At 52.4% G+C, this 13,927-nt stretch overlaps 1 protein-coding gene across 9 annotated transcripts in view; it reads left to right on the forward strand.

Annotated features, from left to right (window-relative positions):
* The window catches only part of PAX2 (paired box 2), a gene marked incomplete at both ends in the record, with an annotated part of 77,911 nt that overhangs the window by 56,411 nt on the left and 7,573 nt on the right, over positions 1-13,927 (forward strand). For all 9 annotated transcript variants that reach the window (XM_079715368.1, XM_079715369.1, XM_079715370.1 and 6 more), the window contains 2 exons: positions 1,297-1,472; positions 3,674-3,800. In XM_079715368.1, coding sequence (XP_079571494.1) covers positions 1,297-1,472; positions 3,674-3,800 — 303 coding nt within the window. The remainder of the gene's footprint in view (positions 1-1,296; positions 1,473-3,673; positions 3,801-13,927) is intronic.

Raw genomic sequence — 13,927 nt, forward strand, 5'->3', positions numbered from 1 at the left:
CAGACCCCCTTGCTCCATCTGGGAGGCCAGCAAGAGAGGATGGCCGCAGGTTGAGGTTAATCAATACATAATATTTTCTATGCTCTCCTGAACGATACTGTACGGTGTTACTGTATATAATGCAATATTGATTATATCATACCGTATAATCACCTATAAACTGATATATATAACAGTCCCAGAGGAACACCCTGGGGCCTACAGCATGGGCTGGCCCCAGGCCCAAGGCTCCCCAGCTGGTCTTGGGCTAGGGAAGCCAAGGAGTGGCCAAGCTGTGGCTGGGAGGACCCAGCTTTGGGCCCGGGAAGTTGCAGGGTAGGGGGTCAGGGAGCGTAGACACAGCAGGTACTTGGCCCGCTGTGAACTCTGAAAACCCCAGTGGACTGGGATAGAGGGCAGGTCCAGGGAAGGAAGGGTAGCAGAGTGGTGGGAGGCCTGGGGAGAGCAGTACACAGACAGGACTGGCCTGCAGCCCCAGGGAGAGGGCACTTTGTGGCACCACCGTGGCTTTTCATACATGGGGAGAGTCTCAGCTTCCTGTAGAGACTGCAGGAGGAACCAGGCGGCCAAGGAGCTGGCCTCTGGCGGAGCCTAGCCAGAGTGCAGGTCAGGGACGAGCTGAGGAGGGTGGCTCGGGCACAGCAGCATCTACAGGGACCCAGTCTTCAGTCTCTGCCCAAGTTGCATTTCATGACTCAACGTGCCACCTGATGTCTGCTCCAGTCTCAGGCCTGGCCCAACGCAAGCAGAGTGCCTCAGCTGGGCCCTGAGTCCCTCCTCCCTCGGTGGTGAAGTTAATTACTTCACCCGGTCTCCATGTTACACTCAGCCTCGGAGATTTGATGATTTTCCACCCTTGGAGTCAGTGGAACTGAAATTCATCTCAGAGCCGAGTTCAGTTCTCCACAGGCTCGGTAATGCTGGCCCAAGACACCCAGCTCCTTCCCCAGGCCGATCCAGGCCGGGGGACAGAAGGGGCTCAGGGGAGACGTGCCCTGGGGAGATGGCCCCTGGGAATCCCTCTGGCTCCACCGCCTCTGCCTAGTCCTTCCCACGCCCTCGAGTTGTGACAGCTTCCCTTTCTCTTCCCAGGGCACTCAGGGGCTCTGGCTCTCTCAGCCAGGTCTCTGAGGCATGGCCAGCCCCTGGGCCAGCCCCTCCAGCCTGAAAACTGGGGGTAAGGGGTCCCAGCAGGGGTGCAAAGCCCTGGGGGCCGAGCCAGGTGTCCATCACCTTTGCCCACTGTGTGCCTCTGCTGACCTGCGCTCATGCCCCGAGTGTCCCTGTGTCCTCCAGATGTGTCTGAGGGCTCAGTCCCCAATGGAGATTCCCAGAGTGGCGTGGACAGTTTGCGGAAGCACTTGCGAGCCGACACCTTCACCCAGCAGCAGCTGGAAGCTTTGGATCGGGTCTTTGAGCGTCCTTCCTACCCTGACGTCTTCCAGGCATCAGAGCACATCAAATCAGAGCAGGTGAGGAAGGAGCTTTCTGCTCGCAGAAGTGGAAAGGGACGGAGCAGAGCAAGGCCCCTGGAGGACGTGCACACGTGGGTCAGCCACACGCACACCCAGCATCGTGTGGGCTGCCTTTGGGTGCGCTGTGTGAACACGTTCACACAGGGACATTATAGCAGAGCTAAGAAAATCGTCATAGTATATGGTAGTTAGAAAGGGTGAGTTCTGGGCTGAGTATGGCCGTAGGTAAATCTTAATCCCCTTTCAGTTTCAGTTCTATCCTGTTGCCCTGTCTGTAGAATGAAGGGCTTGGACAGATGATCTGACAGGTCATTTCCAGCCCTGCCATTCTGTGCTTCTGGCATAGAGTACTCAGGGTCTAAATGCCCTTGCCTAAATGCCCCTAGGGTCCTACAGAAAGTCTGAGTAAGCCTGGGGCGTCAGGAGGTGAGCCCGCTGTGCCTGTCTCCTGACAGCCTACCCCTCAGACCCAATACTTCCCACAGATGAAGAGCAACCCAGAACACACAGCATGGGATGCAGCCCACAACACACCAGCACATTACACAGCATAGAAACACACCTCCTAACTGCTCCCATTCACCTGTGTGCACGTGTTCACAGACCACCGCCACCCACCTGCTTGCTGCCCACCCACCGCCCAGCCCACTGGACTCATAGCACAGCCCATCAGCCAGTAGGTGTGCACGCCCCACAGACCACCAGCTCAGCGCACTTCCACGCCCGCCTCCACGCGCACACCAGGACAGCCCCCTGTGCACACACTCTGACGCATGAGCACACACACCCCCCCCCCCACTACAGCCCAGGCCAGGCCCACAGCCTCAGCACAGCACAGCCTGCCATGTGTGCACACTCGGGCACACACCCGCACGCACACGCACCAGCGCATCTGCACAGCGCAGTTCCACTCTAGGACTCCAACAGCTCCCAGCCATTCGCCTTTCTCCCCGCCCGTCCTTTTATCCCGTAAGCTGTTTGTCTTCATAAAACAAAAATCAAAAGTCTTTTTAAGGTGCCCTGAGCCATAAACCAACAAAGGAGGAGCCGGCGGAGGCGGGCGGCTTGGTGCACCCTCCCCGAGTCCCCGGCTGTATTACAATGAATAACCTTTATTTACTTTCATTAGACTATTAAACACCAGCACAGTCATTTTTCCCCCTGAAACTCGGAGCAGGGCCCATAAAGCAAATCCGAAGCCTAATTGAGTTCATTTTAATTTCTCTCCGATCACAGCGAATTACTCTGGTGATAAATCAGGGGGCAGCTTCACCCCCAGTAGAAGGCCTAATTTGCAGCTAATTACAAAACTGATTTCTACAGGAAGATCAATACGAGAAGGAATTGGAAATGACGAGGCAATCCTGTCCAGCCAGGGAGGGGAGAGGGCCCTCTGGGGGGGCCAGGAAGCGGAAGGGAAAAAAAACGGACCCGAAAGAGCAGAAAATCAGTTTTAATTTAACGTAATATTAATCAGAGCAACTTTTCCTGCTTCGTGCGGGCTCCTGGTCAGCCCAGCTCTGGGGTCTGGCTTGGCGGTGGCTGCAATAAAAAGGCAATTACCCAAGTGTTTCAGGCAGGACACCCTTTCAGAGTCAATGACTGGCCCCCTCCCACCCTTCTGTTAGCCATGTGGACTCTCCCCCTCCCCAATTTCATACCCCAGTGCACAGGCAGAGAGCGAGGGGCCCGTGAGGCAGTCTTTGTTTGTTTTTTAAAAAGGGGCTCCAGCACCCGGTCAGCCAGCCCAGCAGTGCCAGGCTCGAGGCCCCACTAGGCCCTTCCCCCAGCTACTGCCTCTGCCATCATGTCAGGGTTCGCCCCTCCTCCCCCAGATTCCCTACCCCTGGGGGAGCTTAAAACACCGCTTGCCTCTCAGCAGGGGGATTCCCACTGCTAAACCCCACCTTTGGGGCTTCTTAGACAAGAGATGCTACAGAGGTGTAAAGGGTGCTGGGATACCCGCCGAGAATGTACAGGCTGCACCTCAGCTTCCCAGAGTCAGGTCTGCCCCCACCCACACACAACTCTCCATCATCCATCGAGCCCGTCCCTCCCACACTCCCCGCCCTCTGCCTGGCCATCTCCTTCCACCCCATCTGGGAGGGCTCCCCGTTCCTCCTCCCCATCTGCACACCAAGCCCTCTCTCCGCATGTGTGCGTCAATAGTGAGCTGTCTCTTTTCTCTCTCCTCCCAGGGGAACGAGTACTCCCTCCCAGCCCTGACCCCTGGGCTTGATGAAGTCAAGTCGAGTCTATCTGCATCCACCAACCCCGAGCTGGGCAACAACGTGTCGGGCACGCAGACATACCCCGTTGTGACCGGTAAGGGGGCTTCCAGGAGGGTGGGAAACTGCTTTCAGTGGGGGGCGCCTCAGCCCATGCCATCTGGGGCCCAGCGTGACAAGTGGGCTGCCTGCCATGATCTCTGTAGAGAGAGTGAGTCTCCAAAAAACCAGGGTGCTTCCTGAACAGATGTGTGCAGATGTGGGAGAAAAAACCGTGGTCAGGGTCTCTGTACGCTCCAGCCTGGAAAGGTCAAAGCCAGGATGGGCTACGGCTGGTTCTTTCTGCCCATCCTGTTGCCTCTTCCTTTGCCTTTTTTCTTGCCTCCACCAAGGTGGCCGGAATTATGAGCCTCTTGTTAGGATGTGTGCAGGAGAATGAGGGCAAATAGGCCGGGCTGGCAAGAGTGGAGCATGAGTGCCCAGTGTCGAGTCTCCACACTCCTGTGTCCCCAAGGCTCCTGGGGGACTTGCTTTCCTCTCCTCTGCGCAGCCTGGTGTGCCAAAGCTGTGGCTTTGGGCTTCAGAGTGTGGCATCTGGCTATGTGGTTATAGGTAAGCTCAATTATTTCAGCCCTTCTGCAGCTTCCCGGAGAAATCACTAAGACCAAGGCTTGATTTCAAGGCCAGGCAGGGTCCGGCCTGTCCCTCAGTCAAAATGCAGGAGGAGGGGGTACCCAATCCAGGTGCTGGCATGGATGAGGGAGGAGCAGCAGAGGCAGCTAGAGGGGAAGAAGGCTGAGGTGCAGCGCAGTGTAGAGCCCAGCTGATGAAGCTCCAGGCTACAGAGCTGAGGGCTGTGGAAGGCGGCTGGCACTGCAGAAGGGTTTCCGGGCCAGGAAAGTGCCCAAGTGGGAGAGACACACATTGAGGTGTTATTAAAATTCACCTAATTATTCTGGAGACACTAAAGCCAATGTGCCGTTTGTTCCTTGGGAGACAGAATGATTGAGAAGGGTCTTGGTGGCGATTGGGAGATACTGAGGCGTTACCTGCCGACAAGGCGAGTGGAGACGGCCTGGGGACCTGGCAGCAGCCAGCGTCACCAAAGACAGGGAGCGGGCATGGCCTCACTGGAGGACAGCGCACTGGTTCTGACTTGGAGCTGTTCTGAGCACGGCTCAGGTCTGAGATGGGCTGCGAGTGGCCACCTGGCCTCCACCTGGGGGGCTTGGGAGAGCCCTGTTGTTAGCTTTCCCAGATTCTCCCTAAGGGGTGTCCTGGTACAGTTGTTTCCAGCCTGGACAGAGTCGAGCTCTTTGGCTAGGCAATCAGAGGTTGAGTTCTGGAAGTGTCGGAGACCTAGATGGGCTTTTGGGAGTGACAACATAAGCTGGGTCAGGATACAGCCTATGATCAACTGGCCCTCATCAAGAACCCTCCATAGCCCAGTTCGGAAGCTCTCTGAGCTGTAGGTATTCTGCCCCAAGAAAGAGTGATGGTCCAGGCCCGGCCACGTTTCTCCTGATCTGCTGAGACTTACAGTGGTCACCTCCCAAAAGTGGCCCACCCCAGGCAGCAGCAAAACAGAGCCCAGGAGACTTTTCTCTAACCCCAGCTGTGCTTCCCTGGGCCCAGGGCCACAATCTAGAAGGCAGAGGCTTCCTGGGGTGGAGAGAAGGATCTTTGGGGTAGGGTTCCTGCAGCAGGAGAACTCAGGCTGGTGCAGAAAAGTGCCTCCACCTTGAGCATCCCCCGCCCGCCTCCCCCCCATGGCCCTGGAATGGTCCCAGCTCAGCCTGGGAACATCTCCGGCTGATCCATCTGGATCCAAGTGTGAGAAAAGTTCATTTCAGACCCAGCTTGACATTCCCAGGTGGCAAGTTAGCACTAACATCTCAATCTGTATGCGACATTTCAATCAAGCCAGGAGTAACAAAAGCAGAACCATTAACATTCGGAGCTGTTCACCAGTGGTAATGACAGGGAAACTTGCTCAGAAACTGGAAATTACCAAAAAGAGAGGAGTGTGTGGAGAAGTGGGGGAGGGGTGGGGGGAGGGGGGAGGGAATGATTTTTCTACACTTAAGGCCAAGATCCAATGTTTGGATTAATGGTGCCATTACCCGAGAAAGGGCTACAGATTATGCTCATTCTTAAAATGTTTTTGCTGGCAATTAAATGGCTGCAGTTATTGATCTTTGTTGATTTTACGTCCTCCTAATTTGCATAATCTATTAAAGATGAATGATTCATGATGTGTTTATTATGGGGATGAGCAGAATTTGCTGGAGGTACTGGCAAGGTGAGAAACAGGGCAGTGCCCAGAGGCTTCATGGATCGTCTCAGGAATGGGTCCAGCACATTAGCCTTCGGGCCAGGAGTTTGCAGGTAGCGGTGAGCAGTGATGCAGAGAGCAGACCAGAGAGGTGGATTTCAGGTGAGCTTTTCTAGAAAGATGTTGACATCTAGAACTGGGCTCCAAGAATAGCTGGGATATGGGAGGGGCTTTTGGTGTATTTGTAAAAATTGCCCTCCAAGATTCTTTAAGAGCTTATTTGGTTGGAGAGTATGAAGGGCTTTGGTGGAAGAGGAAAAGGGGAGGCACTTTCCGGCAGGTGATTCTGGCCAGGTATGTGCTACAGGTGAGAGAGCAGGAGGGCATCCTGTGGCCACAGCCCGGCTTGAGTGTGCCAAGATGTTCAAGGAGCCCTCTTCATCCCCCACATCCTAAACCCCCAGCTCATCTTCTTCCCCAGGGACAGGCAGCTGAGGCTGCAAACCTTTGGGAATGAGTCCTGAGGAAACCAGCCCAGGAAGCCCTAGCCCAACCTGATGAGCCGACCTTATTGATATTCCTGCCACCTCCTGGCACTGGAGGCTGATTTCAGACTTCACCAGCCACTTGATGCAGCTGTTCCACAAGGTCAGGACTGAGAGGAGACAGGAGCCTGGACTATTGTGTAGAGGGGAGAGTGGGGCCCAGTGGGCCAGGACACAGCTAATCACTTTGCAGGCAAGGGTGGCTGCCAGAGGCCGGGGCTCGGCCCAAAAGCCTCCCCTCCCCACCTTCTCTCACGGAACCAAGGAGAGAGACTGATTTTTCTGAGTAGTGTTTGCAAGTTCTGCCGAGATTTTAATTTCACTGCATCACAACTCAGCAAGCTGCCAAGTCAAGCTGGTTATTCAAATTTATCACCCACTTTCCCTTCCGCCGCTGGGCTGCTCTAGCTCAGCAGCATCTCTTCTCTCCAGCCCACTGCTCTAGGCTGCTGGTCTGGAACGGAGCCGAGTCTCTCCTAAGTGATAAGGAAAAAGGGACCAACTAGATGAGAGAGTGGGTGGGGGCACTCTGGCCCCAGGCTTCCTCAGGTTGTCTGTCTGTGGCTGGTACCTTCTACCTCCTTCTTACCCTTCCAAAGGACCCCACAGTGGGCTGCCATCAAGCCCTCAGTGGTCCCACAGGCCTCTGGGTCAGGGCCTCTTCAGTGAGGACTCTGACTCCAACTGTGTGCTGGTGCCTTCAAGTCGCCTGTCACTGGTAGAAAAGAGCCCCCCTTCCTCATAACCTCCTCACCTTGACTCCTCCCTTCCTGTGCCTGGCCAGCTCTGCAGCCATAGAGGGGACCTTGGCAGTGATGTTGATCTGGGAGAATAAGATGAATACTAGTTTCAGGAGTTCCAAAGTCACTTGGAGATGCTTCTGAGAATTCTGAGAGTCCCTGCACCTGGCGAAAATCCACCCTGATCATGAGAGCGGGTTCCCTGCCCTGGAGCCCAAATGGAACGCTGGAGGAAGTCAGAGATGGTACAGCGGTTCTCCATGCTCACTCTAGAAGCCGAGGGATGCACCAGGCCCCAGAGCTGCTGCACCAAGTGAGCAGGCTTCACTGGCCTCTGGTGAGGCTCACTGCCGAGCACTGGGAGAGCTTTGTGCAAGTGTAGTCCTTGCCATCCTCATTTTAGTCCCGGAGGGGTTATAGAGGAATGAGATTGATATCTAGAAACAAGGCAGGCTAAACTCACCAAAACACAGCTGGATAAATATAACAATGAGAATTGCTACCACACAACCAAACCTCACCCTCTGGTGCAAGAAATAGAGGGAGACCCAAAGCCAGAGCAACGTGAGAGGCTGCTGGCATCACACTGGAGGCAGACCCTAATTGGGGGAGGCTGGGGTTGTAACACACCAGACAGAAAAGATGACCTTGGGCCCCAAAGAAGCAGGAAACTAGAAGTCAGCATTCCCCTGAGTAAAACCAGGGACAGAGCAGGACAACGCTATCTATGCATGGGAAGCACACAAACTCATCCCAGGGGCTCAGGAAAGCAAGGGAGGGAAAATAATGTCTCCATGAGAAATGGAGACCCCCAAGCCTGACCCTGAGTCCAAATTTATACCATGAGGATGTGGCAGGAACCCCCAGCTAAGAACTTACATAAAAAATTTGTCGGGCCTCCCTGGTGGCGCAGTGGTTGAGAGTCCGCCTGCCGATGCAGGGGATACGGGTTCGTGCCCCGGTCTGGGAGGATCCCATATGCCGCGGAGCGGCTGGGCCCGTGAGCCATGGCTGCTGAGCCTGCGCATCCGGAGCCTGTGCTCCGCAACGGGAGAGGCCACAACAGTGAGAGGCCCGCATACCACAAAAAAAAAAAAAAAAAAAAAAAAAAAAAAAAAAAAAAAAAAAAAAAATTTGTCTAGGATAGTAACCCACTCGGAAACCCCAGCAGGAACAAGGGCAAACCTTCCTTGCAGAGACATTCTACAATCCAGGGCACATGGGACTCCCACAGGAAAAAAAAAAAAATCCATCACTAAAGATGAGCTCACTATAAAAAATTACACACCTCATACGAATACAAACTATCATGAGGGAGAGTTAGCAGAATCAATATACAGGACAGTTAATACCCCTAAGAACTAGAGATAATAGAACAATCCAAAAACAACTATAACGTAAGCATGTTTAACATTCTAAAAAAGATAAAAAAGAAGTTTGGGTTTGTTTTTGTTTTTGTTTTTGTTTTGCGGTACGCGGGCCTCTCACTGTTGTGGCCTCTCCCGTTGCGGAGCACAGGCTCCGGATGCGCAGGTTCAGTGGCCATGGCTCACGGGCCCATCCGCTCTGCGGCATGTGGGATCCTCCCGGACCGGGGCTCGAACCCGTGTCCCCTGCATCAGCAGGCGGACTCTCAACCACTGCGCCACCAGGGAAGCCCAAGAAGTATGTTTTGTGTTAATCACAGATCTTGATCCCACATTCCCTTCCCCACCACTGCTCAGCAAATTGTCAGATAATGGAGATCTTAAAGGGCAAAGAAGGCACCTAGAGCGCATTGTTCTGGGACTCGGAGGCATGGAAAGAGAGGAGCCCCAGGCAGCCCTGAAAGTAGAGGCTCTCCCCTGCTTATCCAGGTTCCCAGACTGCTAAGTCTCAGCAGAGAGTCTTCCCTTTTCTTTGGAAAAATATCTGAACATTGGAGCACTGTAACAGGGACAGTCCATTCCTCCCTCATGGGGGAGAAAAAAAGGCTTGTCAGCTTCCGCATCCTGGTGGGGAGAAGGTGGTTTTATTCAAGAGCTTGGGAGAAACTTCTCTTGATGCCCGGAGACTGCAGCTCTGCCGGAATCTGTAGCTAAGATCCGGGAGGAGATGTGGATGCGTCCCTTAAGGGGAGTGCCCACGGTGGGGAGAGAGAGCAGAAGATGGGGGTCTCCTGGAAGCTGGCAAATTTGAGCAGAGGTGGAGGAGGCCAGTAAGGCAAAGTTCAAAGAAAAGCAGGGGCTGGCCCCTGGGGCCTAGAGAGAGTAGTATGGGCTTGGCTTCTGAGAAAGGGTTGCAGACTCTTAGAAGTTTAGACTCCTTACCCACATCTAGGATGGTTAGTGAAGTGGCCTTTTAGCAGACAGAGGTGTGGACCCTGGGAAACCCTCCTCCTCCTGCTCTAGGAGTCCTGAGGACCTCTAGGAAGTGCCTCTTTCCTGTAGTTAACAACCCCCTTCCAATGCACTGCATTTCCCTCCATAAAACAAACAGCTTAGCCCTTGGCCAGCCCCTTGGGGGAGGAGAAGGCAATAAAGGCTGAGAAATGTTTCTGAAGGAGGCTGGGAGTCTCCTAGCCTTGTCTGTCAGCTCAAAGCCCCTGATTAGCTGAGGAATTTAGGGCACAGACATCAGAGTTCCTCGCCAACCTTGAAAGGAGAGGGCTAGGGCAACTTCAGACACACGGCAAGTCGGAGAGCCTGTCGCTGTGGAGGCCAAACCAAGCCAGAGGGTTTCTCCTCAGCTGAGAAGGCCCACTGGGAAGAGGCTAGCCTCCTCCAAACATCCCTGAGGCCTCCAGCCACATCCCCAAGGACCTCCAGCCCCCAGACCTCAGCTCTGATTTAATTACAGGGGCATTTCCATAGCAATGAGACATTGACAGATAATGTGGGTGCCCTGGGTCTGCAGCCTAGGGAGTCACTGGATCAGGGCTCTTTCCCTTCCTTCTTTATCCAGTCCACCCCTAGAGGGAAAAGATACTGCAAAGAAAAGACATTAATTTACTCTAGGACTGGGAGAGTCAGGTCAAATTTGAATAGAACAAAAGCTGTGTCACCACAATCTCCAGCCCCAGTTCCACACCCATGTCTGTGCCCACCAGCCATCCCAGCAGTGACGGGCTTCCCTCCCCAGCAGGGTGCCTTGGGCAGAAGCACGTGAGGCTGCTAATGGAGCTACAGAGGGAAGGAGAGGCATGAGGAGCAGGAGGAAGGTATGAAGGGTACCCGGGCATCTTAGCAAAGATGTAGTTCTATGGTCTTCTAAGCTGAGCTCAGCTTTGGCCCATTACCTAGGACCTTACCTCTTGACTCCTTCCTTCATTTCCTCCCTCTGTCCATGAGACCCAAAGGCTGAGCATGCCAAATGGACTGTGCTTGGCCCCCCACGGCATGGTCTCACTAATTCATTTAGAGATCAAGGAGAGAGGACAGTTTGAATTTGAATCAAAATATTTTTGAGAAATCAACGAGCTTTATTTCAAATGCATGTAGTAGTCAACTACAAAAAAGTGTTGCCTATTAGAAAACACTGGGCACTGTTTTCATGGATAGCTGGGTTATAGGGAAACTTTCTGCTGCTGTAGATATTTAGAGACGCTTGGGGTGTCCCAAAGGAGAGTTCTCCAAAGGGGGGCATCCCCCAGTACTAAGCCTGTTTACTCCATTATTCGGCACTTTCTAAAAAGAAAAGGTTGGCTAAGTAAAAGTGAAGTCAGCCAACCCAACCTTTTCTGGATGACCAGAAACCCTAAAGAGGGGTGTCCCAGTGAATGTTACAGGTATGTATTGGGACCAAGGGCTCAGAAATGTCCTGGTGGCCTCAGAGTCACCTAGGTAAGACCTAAAAGCCTGTTTCCCCCCGAAAGCCAGCCATCCACAAGGTGACAGGAAGACCTCCCACCCTCCTCAGGGTGATCAGAATCCTTCCTTCCCCTGCTCAGGACAAACAAGCCAGCACTTTTTCAACCCTGAGCTTTGGGAGGCAAGCCCTGCCACTATTGTTACTTCAGAGAGGGCTTTGCACGCCTTCAGCCTGGAGTGCTCCCCTCTCCTTCTCGGGGGCCGCTGAGCTGGCGGGCAGGGCAGAGGAAATCCTGTGGCAGGCTCGGAGAGTAGCCTGATGCTCAGGCAGCTTAAGTGGCCGTTTTCCTTGGGATTAGGGTTTCACTTACACAGAGCGCCTGAAAAACACTGCGCTTTCGGAAGGATTAGAGCTGACAATTCAGTGCTCTCAGAGAACAAAATAAAGCCGGAGAGGAACTGGGAGACCTGGAGTATCGGGAGACTGTGCAAACAGGCTTAACCTCTGCCCACCCAGCACGAGGGGCTCTGAGCCCATCAGTGAGCCTGGGCCCAGCCTCCAGAGTGCCAGCACCTGCCCAACTCCAGTCTTCCTCTGCCACTTTCTAGTGGAGCCAGAGAGGGTAGCCTGGGGAAGTGAACCATGGAGAGGGCTGGGATGTCTTCCTCTCTCTCCGAGCCTGTTTCCTCCTCTGTAAAATGAGGGAGTAGACTAGAGGATAGTCAGATTCCCTTTCAGCCCTGAGAATGTGATTCTCCCCAACACTCCCTATCCTTATCCCACGATCCTGAGGCTGCAGCTCCATCCATGGTCCAGCTGAGTTAGAAGGAGCGCCTCTTGTGGGGCCCTAGGCCAGCAGGCTACCATGGCCCATGAAGGGCTGCGTGCTGGGAGAAGGGGTAGGAATAGCATGACTGGTTGTGTCCAGTTGGTTGGCTGTCGAGGTGTAGACCTTACTGAGCCCACATAGATCTGGGCAGCATCCCTGCCTAGGACACACCGGGGACTAAAGGTCCAGCTGTGGGTGGGAAGTGAGATCGGCTGGGAGTGCAGCCGCCCTGAGCTGCAAGCACAGCCCTGTCTGCTGGAGCCCAGGGCAGGCCAGCCTTGGGATGCAGAGCTATGGGGCCAAGACAGAGCCTGGGGCCGGGGACCCTCATACAGGCACCTCTGCCCCCCAGGAGAAAACTTCCGGAGAATTTGGAAACCCGGGAAATAAGGAATAAAATGAAATATGTAGAAAGCTCTTCTCCTCTCCTTTTAAAGCATCTTTTACAGATTTAAAGTTTGTTACTTTGGTGTATTCTGTATAACTTGGATTGGTCATAAAGTGATCATAATTGGTATAATACATGTAAATATACAGTATATTTAGGCAGTAATTACAAATTTAATAACTGTATTCTTGGAAGTATTATAAATGCTTGTGTCAAATTCAGGCACAGACTGCCAACCTTGAAGCAATCGAATGTCTTCATTTTCACGACCTTATGAGAAGCAGACACAACTTGAGGTTAGGCTAGTAAAACAAGAGTTATGTTTTTTGGCCTTAGGGTCCTCCATAGTGTCAAGTGGATAGCAAAAGTGCTCATTTTCAGAGAAAGATACTGAGGGAAAGCATCTCTAAACTGATTGAATATAACTTTTACTGTATAAATCTGTGTCTAATAAGTCTGTTATCTTGCCATCACTGAACTAAAGCATCTCTGCTGCTTTGGCAGCTTCCTTTTTATTATTTCCTTGGTCTTCTGGTTGCTGACACTTGCCTTACTTGAGATAAGCCTCCCTACTCCTTCACATGTTATTTTACTATTCTTTGTATGATCTGGTTTATTGGTCCAATTCTAATAGTTTCAAACAAATCAGTGTCTTTCTTACACCAAAAAACAAAGGTTCTTTGGTCTTTTATAAACACTGCTTATTAATCTTTGAGTCATGAATACTTTTGAGAACATGATAAAAAGCCATCTAGATATTACATATATGTATCTGTAACATCACATGTGTAGCTTTATATGGACTCCCTGAAGCACATCCATGACATCCTACAAGACTGGTGAACCCCAGTTTAAAACACTTGCTATAGAAAATGGAAGAACCTGAAACATGCAAGAAACAAGAAGCAACAAGATGTTCTGTTATAGGAAGGATTTGCTTAGCATAATCCCAGGTTACTTTCCTGGGCCAAATACCTATTTTCTGGGTCTACATTATTTGAGAATGTCATTCTAGAATCCATTCCCAAGTATACGGCTTGTTCTGTAGTCCAGGTCCTGTCATCTACTGGCTGTGAAATCTTGGATATAATACTTAACCCCTCTGAGTTTCAGTTTCTCATCCATAAAATGGGGATTTAAAACAGATCAACATCATAGGTTGATATGGGGATTAAGTGAGATAATATATAGAAAATATTTAGGACAGTGTCTAGCATGATAGTAGGTGCTTAGTGAATGCTAGCTAGTCTAGGTGCAAGTAGAAACACAACTCTGCCCTTGGATCTTTTTTTTTTTTTTTTTTTTTGCGGTATGCGGGCCTCTCACTGCTGTGGCCTCTCCCGTTGCGGAGCACAGGCTCCGGACGCGCAGGCTCAGTGGCTATGGCTCACGGGCCCAGCCGCTCCGCGGCATGTGGGATCCTCCCGGACCGGGGCACGAACCCGTGTCCCCTGCATCGGCAGGCAGACTCTCAACCACTGCACCACCAGGGAAGCCCTGCCCTTGGATCTTAAGACCTGACAAAATAGCATAAATTATCCGGTGACTGAAATTTTCTTAATAAAGTCTTTCACTTTGCTTTTCTCTGTACTTGTAAGAGGAACTGCACTTAGATTCTCCAAAACAGTTGATTTGATCTGGCCCATTTGGTAAGGAAT

The sequence above is a fragment of the Hyperoodon ampullatus genome (genome assembly GCF_949752795.1).
Source record: "Hyperoodon ampullatus genome assembly, chromosome: 1".
Classification (NCBI taxonomy): domain Eukaryota; kingdom Metazoa; phylum Chordata; class Mammalia; order Artiodactyla; family Ziphiidae; genus Hyperoodon; species Hyperoodon ampullatus.